This window comes from Tricharina praecox, assembly GCF_024521635.1.
Source record: "Tricharina praecox strain CBS 144465 chromosome Unknown BZA05scaffold_1, whole genome shotgun sequence".
NCBI lineage: Eukaryota > Fungi > Ascomycota > Pezizomycetes > Pezizales > Pyronemataceae > Tricharina > Tricharina praecox.
Window position 1 is genome coordinate 1,610,826 of NW_026250403.1, and position 7,424 is coordinate 1,618,249.

General features: G+C 53.1%; 2 protein-coding genes across 2 annotated transcripts; one reads left to right on the top strand and one right to left on the bottom strand.

Annotated features, from left to right (window-relative positions):
* The first annotated feature begins 465 nt into the window (after positions 1-465).
* On the top strand, positions 466-1,405 carry BZA05DRAFT_382513 (mitochondrial ATPase inhibitor, IATP-domain-containing protein). The gene is made up of 4 exons (XM_051482121.1): positions 466-712; positions 788-857; positions 942-1,003; positions 1,109-1,405. Exons 1-4 carry the CDS (start codon positions 582-584, stop codon positions 1,146-1,148), a joined length of 303 nt encoding a protein of 100 aa, XP_051344409.1. The 5' UTR covers positions 466-581; the 3' UTR covers positions 1,149-1,405.
* A 1,684-nt stretch (positions 1,406-3,089) lies between these two features.
* On the bottom strand, positions 3,090-7,424 carry BZA05DRAFT_14558 (uncharacterized protein). Its single transcript, XM_051478948.1, has 8 exons — positions 6,733-7,424; positions 6,417-6,638; positions 6,080-6,321; positions 5,470-6,012; positions 4,808-5,410; positions 4,627-4,744; positions 3,461-4,575; positions 3,090-3,398 (listed from the first exon to the last, which is right to left on the bottom strand). The coding sequence occupies exons 1-8, from the start codon at positions 7,313-7,315 to the stop codon at positions 3,165-3,167; spliced, it is 3,660 nt and encodes a 1,219-aa protein (XP_051344410.1). The 5' UTR covers positions 7,316-7,424; the 3' UTR covers positions 3,090-3,164.

The following is a 7,424-nucleotide window of genomic DNA, read 5'->3' on the forward strand; positions in this document are numbered from 1 at the left end:
CCTCCCTGTGTTTCGGATCTCATACACCAGACGTCTCAGGAAGTCAGCACGGCGTCATCAGCGATATGATCACTGGGTCATGCCGGGCCAGTGGCGGACAACTATGGGCGGCAGGACGTCAACGTATCAAGTAAATCAAGCCTGCGCCGTCAAAGTTATATGAGCCGTAAAGATGAAACGTCGTTGACGTTTCGCCGATAACGTTTCGCCGATACCACGTTCTCACTCACCCCCGTGACATGACATCGCGGATCGAATCTAATCAGATCCGATCGGCATCGACATCGGCCTCGTGTGGCTGAGCAGTGAGCACTCCAGCCGCAGCTGACAGTGGCCTGATCGATCCCCTACCTCGGATCAACATCATCCCAACCCACTGCCAGTGCCAGCCCACATTACGTAGCACAAGCACTCCCAGGTAGTTCCCAACCCACCTCCCGTCCATCCATCCACCCATCCATCCTACTTCCTTCCCCACCAGACATCCCATCCATCCATCTTCCCCACCATCAAACATCCACAACCACCACCACAACCACAACCACCGAACACACACAACCACACAACCACACATACAGACAATGCTCCGCACCACCCTCACTACCAGCACTCGCACCATTGCCCGCTTCACGCCGCTGATGTCCACCCGTCTCAGCAGCAGCGAGGGCGCAACCGGCAGCGGCTTTTCCCGCGCAGGCGGCCAGGCAGCGGGGTACATACTCTACATTCTCCCATCCCTCCCCCACCCCGCCGCCACAAAACAGAACACTCTACTAACGCGGAACAGCGACTCGTTCACAAAACGCGAGAAGGCCGCCGAGGATATGTACTTCCGCCAGCAGGAACAATTGAAGCTCGTTCGTGTTCCCGTCCCCTCTCCCCCTCCACCTCAGCGTCTGCTGGGCTGTCATGTTTATGTCCATCGACTAACACCCCAACAGAAGGAACTCAAAATCAAGCTCCAGAAGCAGCGTCAACACCTTGATGAGCTCGATGCGCACATGTTCGTCTCCCCCGCTTCCCCCTCCCCTCCACCATTCTCTCCCCCAATCTCCAGCCCCACCTCAAAACCCAGCATTGACACGAAGCTAACACAAAACAAAAACAGCGACGAGATGACCAAAGAGCAGGGCGGCGAGAAGAACTGAGCGAGTTGAGCGAGTTGCGGGGGCGTGTACTACGAAAGTCTACCGGATGACGTCATAACTTTGTTCTCGGAAGAGCTTGTCCTCGGGAGGAGGGAAAGAGGGATGTAGATATATCTCTTTGGACTGTGAATACGGAGATGTTGATGCACCGTTTCAATGCTCAATGCTCAATGCTCGTGAAATACCTGCCCTTTTTTACGCGGGGAGGACTGTACAGCTGGAGTGATCTGAGGTTGGTGCCCCATTCTTGATCCGGCCATGACGGCGAGCAAGCGGCCCCGGCCGTTTCCCGCTACTCAAGTGCTCGCTCCGGACAAACAAGCCGTCATACAAGCGTCGGCTAGAATCTTGTTGTCGGAGCTAGACGAGGCTAGAGGAACTTGACACCGCCGGTTCGATCCTGTCTGCCTGCCTGTCTGGCTGCCGTGGCTTGTGGGAGATGGGATGTGTTGAAGCTGGCGGAACGAGTCCTCTGCCCCGGAAGGCATATTTACTCGATTAGTAAAACCGGCAACCCGAACTGCGAGTTCATTTCACCAGCAAGCAAGACGTGTAGTTACGGTGTGTGCGATCATAAACTTGTGCTTGTGGTATATTCATCCATCCGTTCATCGGTGCAAACCCCCCTCCAGCCGAAAGGTATCGCAATTCGCAAAACTTACATCAGAGCCATCCAAGCCCATCCCGTCCAAACCCATTCGTCCGTAGAGTACCAACAAACCCGGAAAGGAAAGAGAAACACAGAAGAAAAAACTCATCACCATAACCCTCACCACACACTCACCACTCACCACTCACCACTCACCACTCACCACTCACCACTCACCACTCACCACTCACCACTCACCACTCACCACTCACCACTCACCACTCACCACTCACCACTCACCACTCACCACTCACCACTCACCACTCACCACTCACCACTCACCACTCACCACTCACCACTCACCACTCACCACTCACCACTCACCACTCACCACTCACCACTCACCACTCACCACTCACCACTCACCACTCACCACTCACCACTCACCACTCACCACTCACCACTCACCACAGACACACACACACTCACAGGAAAAGACTCGCCCCAATGTAAACGTAAAGTAAAGTAAAATAAAGTATACCGATTGCCTTTCAATGCCACCCTTCAATGCCACCCGTCACCCGTCACCACCAGTGCACCACCACCAAAAAAAGAAAACCAGTACCAATCCAATCCAATTCCTCGTAACATAACGAAACGGAAGCAAAAAAACACTGCTTAACAAAACACAAAAAGCCGTTACCGAAAATACGCAAGCCTCAACACACACAAAAAAAATGACAAAGGGAATCTCATCGGAGAGAAATCAAAATAATAATATAAAAAAAAAAGAGATGAGAAGAAAAGATCGTTGGCTAGAGGGGACGGGGGAGGGGGGAAGCCACACACCCCCACCCAACGAACCTGTCCCCCGTAACACCAACGACATGACAAGAAATATAAAAATAAAATAAGATGAGTATACTATGCCAGAGGGAAACAAGGCAAAAAGTATACAACGCCATACGCAAGGAAAAAGAAGTGATCGAAAAACTCCAACAGGGCATGAGCGAAGCCTCCTCCTCCTCCCGTCACTCCGCGCATGCAGATGCAGATGCGCAGCAGGAGCCTAAACCCTTCACCCTCCTCCCCCTGCGTGTCATTACTTTTCATAACACGATCTCCCACATCCGTGTCGTCCATCCTCGACACAGTCATACGAACTTTTATAAACTCCCATCATCCCTTCTCCGGATCGTTGAACTTCCAATGCCACCCAACATGGACCCTGGCCCGGAAACTCGGGGACTCGAAAGACCACCGCGATCGTTCGGGTGAGACGGGGTACGGGTTTCTAGCAGCTGCGGTCGTTGCGTAACGTTCGGACCAAACATTCGGCTCTGAAGCCTTTCATCGTCTCCCTGCATCGACGCGATGTGGAGCCCGCTACCCCGCTCCAACAACGGCCCTCCAAGAGTCGCACACTGCTACGACGGTGAGCTAAGATCTCTTCGTTGGGACGATCGGCACCAGACCTTCAATATCACCTGAATGAGGCTATTCTGTTTCAGAGGCTTGGACAGGTACTCGTCCATTTGTGCTTGGATGCACTTTTCCCGATCACCCAACATGGCGTGCGCTGTCAGTGCGACAATGGGTGTGCGGGCAAGCTTCTGCTCCTTCTCCCACTCGCGAATCTTGGCTGTAGCCTCGAAACCACCCTATTAAACTGTTAGCAAAGGATGTCCCTCCCACATGCGCGTACAATGAGTGGAAAGCATACCATTACTGGCATTTGTACATCCATAAGGATGACATCGTAACGCTTCTTCTTGACGGCATTCAGAGCTTGAAGACCATTCTCGACCACATCCACAGTGTGATGGTACTTCTCAAGTATTTTCACCGCAAGCTTCTGGTTGACGATGTTATCCTCGGCGAGCAAGAGATTGAATGACCTAGAGTTCTCCGATACGGATGGCGCGGCCCTTCCTTCTAGCGCGGGAATCATACCGTTACCCAAGTCAATGGGTAGGCATGGCGTTGTCATGTACGAGCTGATACCGAGATCAAGCGTCGACTTGAGCGAGACCTGTATTATCGGACACAGCAGGACCAACGGAATGTACTTGAAGTCGTCGAGTGTTCTCAGCTTCAGTGCTGTATCCATAGAATCCACTAGTATCACGTCGAAAGTGATGCCCCGCCCGTCAGACCCTGGAGGGTATGGTTTCGCCTCTTGGACCGATCGTACGATGGCAGGTACCAGTCCCAAGAGTCGCAGCATCTCGGGTATTTCCTCATTCTCCCGCTTTCTGTCGATGAAGAGAACGTGATGTCCCTTGTACGGCTTAAGCTGAGGCATTATCAAGCTGAGCTCCGTGCTGGCGAGGCGGACCACGCAGGTAAAGTAAAATGTGCTGCCTTCGTCGGGCATACTCTTCACCCACACGTCACCACCCATAAGATTGACCAGTCGTCGCGAGATGGACAGTCCAAGTCCTGTACCACCGAATTTCCTCGTTGTGGAACCATCCGCTTGGCAGAACGTGTCAAAAATCATGTCCAGCTTGTCCGGGTGGATACCGATACCGGTATCCGAAACCGAGAATTCAAAGCAGTACTCGTTCTCCGCACACCTAGATTGGTCCGTTTGCCGAATTGTCAACTTGACTTCGCCGTTCTCCGTAAATTTGATAGCGTTTCCAACGAGGTTGAGAATGACTTGTCGAAGACGGAAAGAATCACCCACGACGTGGTCAGGAACGACGTTATCCACACAGTAAACGAGGTCCAGGAATCTTTCGTTCGCCTTTACTGCCAGGGTCTTGAGGGCATTGAACACGGTCCCTCGCAGCGAGAAGGGGATCTCTTCCATTACCATACGATTGGCCTCAACTGGGAGGGTTTAGCGACGACACTAGTTACTCGGACTAAGGGGTGCAATACTCTTAGAGATATCCAAGATATCATCGATGATGGTCAATAAGCTGTTCGCCAAATTATGAACGATGTTCAGCATTTCACGCTGGTACTGGGTAAGATCGGTATCCAAGGTCAATTGAGTCTGGTCAAAGTCAGTTGGCCGCTGTGTTTCCCCCCCGTCGTCCCGATTCGGTGTGTTTTATACCATTCCAATGATACCGTTCATCGGAGTTCGGATCTCGTGCGACATATTCGCCAGGAATTCCGACTTGGTTCTGTTCGCCAACTCGGCGGTTTCACGCGCTGCTGTATTCTTCTGGATACTGTCGCGCAAGTTGAACACCATCTGGTTGATCTTCGTCTTCAATGCGTCCATCTCACCGGATGCTTCAACGGTGATGAACCGGTTGAAGTCACCGTCAGCGGCTGCAGCCGTGATGGATCCAAAGGCTCGCACTTGAGTGGTGAGATTTTGCGCCATAGTGTTGACATTGCTGGTAATCTCCTTCCAGGTTCCGTCGACGTCGTTCACCTCGGCTTGCACACCCAGCTTGCCGTCTATTCCCACATCCCTGGCGACCCGCTTCACTTCGCGGGAGAAGACCTCCAATCGGTCCACCATCTTGTTGATGGTGTTCTTCAATGCAAGCACCTCGCCTTGAGCGTGGACGTTAATCTTCCGGCTCAAGTCTCCCTGCGCGACCGCGGTCGTGACATCGGCGATACTTCGCACTTGGGTGGTAAGGTTGTTGGCCATGATGTTGACGTTGTCGGTGAGATCCTTCCAGGTGCCCTCTACGTCTTGGACCTAACCACCATTCATCAGTCTTTCATCCTTCCGGCACGATTTTGCGGGAGGTTAGCTACCCTAGCTTGACCACCGAGAATACCATCGGTTCCGACCTCCTTGGCCACCTTCGTCACCTCAGTCGCAAAGTTCTGAAGTCTCTCCACCATCTTATTGATGGTATCCTTCAACAGCAGGATTTCTCCTTGAGCGTGAACGTCAATCTTCCGAGTAAGGTTGCCTTCTGCGACAGCTGTCGTGACGGATGCGATACTCCGCACTTGTGTGGTCAAATTTCGAGCCATGCCGTTCACGTTTTCGGTGAGCGATTTCCAAGTGCCTTCGACGTCTTCCACTCTTGCCTGACCTCCTAGCTTTCCTTCGGTTCCGACCTCACGAGCGACCTTGGTGACTTCGCTGGCGAAATTTTGCAGACGGTCAACCATCTTGTTAATAGTCTCCTTGAGTTGCAGGATTTCACCCTTGCAGTGTGCGCTGACCTTCTTCGTGAGATCTCCTTCGGCGACGGCGGTGGTGACGGCGGCGATGTTTCGGACTTGCTCAGTGAGGTTGGCCGCCATTGCGTTGACGTTGTCGGTAAGCTCACGCCATGTGCCCTTCACCTGCAACTCACCCATCGCGTCAGTTCAGCCAGGCCGCTTAACACTGAAGGCGGAAGAGAGATTATACTTCAGAGATTTCCGCCTGTCCACCTAGGATACCATCGATTCCGACCTCGCGAGACACACGTGTGACCTCGAACGCGAACGTTCCGAGCTGGTCCACCATGGAGTTTATGGTCTGCTGCAGCTCCAAGATCTCTCCCTGTGCGTGCACATAAATCTTCCTCGAGAGGTCGCCGTTGGCGACAGCGGTAGTGACATCGGCAATCTCGCGCACCTGATTGGTGAGATTCGATGCCATAACGTTGACTGTGTGGCCGCGCCTGTCAGCATCCAACAATCCCATCGATGCACGACTGTTTTTCTTTTTCTTTTTCTTTTTCTTTTCTGCGGGTGGTGCATACCGTTATTGGTCAATTCTTGCCATGTTCCCTCAACACCGACAATCTTTGCCTGACCCCCCAAACGACCTTCGGTTCCGACTTCTCTTGCTACACGAGATACCTCGCTAGCAAACGTTTGTAGTTGGTCCGTCATGGTGTTTATGGTATTCTTGAAAGTGGTAATCTCCGGGTCCATCTCGACGTCGTGAATGGTGACCTTCTTAGTAAGATCACCCCGTGCAACTATCGCCCGGCAATCAGCAAAATGCTCCCCCGCTCTCTCTCTTTCTCTCCCTCTCCGCACAGGAGAATAGATGCAACCAAGACGACAACATACCAGCCGTAACGATCTCTCCGATTTCTCGGAGCGCTTTGGAGAAGGCCTCATTCGCTTGTTGCGACTTCTTGAGTTCCCGCTGTAATCTGTCGATCTTGGATGCCTCATCGGCGGGAACCTGCGGGACAGTCTTGACTCTCTCCGTCTCCTGTATTAGATCTCGCAACTTCTTCTTATTCTCCTGTATCTCCTGCTCGTGATATTTGCATTTCGCCTGCAGGTATTCAAGTTGCGACTGATGGCTGACCTCGCTGCCCGGACTTCCGGCCCGCCCCGTCAAGGCCAGTGGCACCGGTGATGGGTGCCGATTCGACCCGACCGATGCCATGGAAAACGGCGATGCAGGCGGCACGAACTCGTTGGGCGTCTCCGGGAATGTCTGGCCGTTGGTGCTGGCAGCCCTGGCCTCGAGCTGCCGCACACGCAGCACCAGGGACTTCAGCTCCCGTTCTAATTCCTTCTTCTCCGGCGTGTCGTTGCCCGGTAAACTGGTGGCTTCATCGCCGAAGGCCTGGTGGTCGCCGTTCGCCAAGGAGCGGATCAGGGCCGTCGTGGCCTTATAGGCCTCGTCGTGGTTGTGCATGTCGAGTGCCGGTTCACTTCCAGAACTCGAGGGGAGCCGAAAGCAAAAGAGGTTTCGTAGAAGGCCACTCAAACCCGCTGTTTAAGAATCCTGACCCTGTAGACGAAAT

Excerpts from the sequence above, each read along its gene's own strand:
- BZA05DRAFT_382513 (XM_051482121.1), top strand. The coding sequence starts at position 582 with ATGCTCCGCACCACCCTCACTACCAGCACTCGCACCATTGCCCGCTTC. Across the intron at positions 713-787 it reads GCAGGCGGCCAGGCAGCGGG|CGACTCGTTCACAAAACGCG; the intron begins GTACATACTCTA and ends AACGCGGAACAG. Across the intron at positions 1,004-1,108 it reads GATGAGCTCGATGCGCACAT|CGACGAGATGACCAAAGAGC; the intron begins GTTCGTCTCCCC and ends AAACAAAAACAG.
- BZA05DRAFT_14558 (XM_051478948.1), bottom strand. The coding sequence starts at position 7,315 with ATGCACAACCACGACGAGGCCTATAAGGCCACGACGGCCCTGATCCGC. Across the intron at positions 6,322-6,416 it reads GCAAGAATTGACCAATAACG|TCAACGTTATGGCATCGAAT; the intron begins GTATGCACCACC and ends GCGGCCACACAG. Across the intron at positions 4,576-4,626 it reads TATCTTGGATATCTCTAAGA|TTGAGGCCAATCGTATGGTA; the intron begins GTATTGCACCCC and ends AAACCCTCCCAG.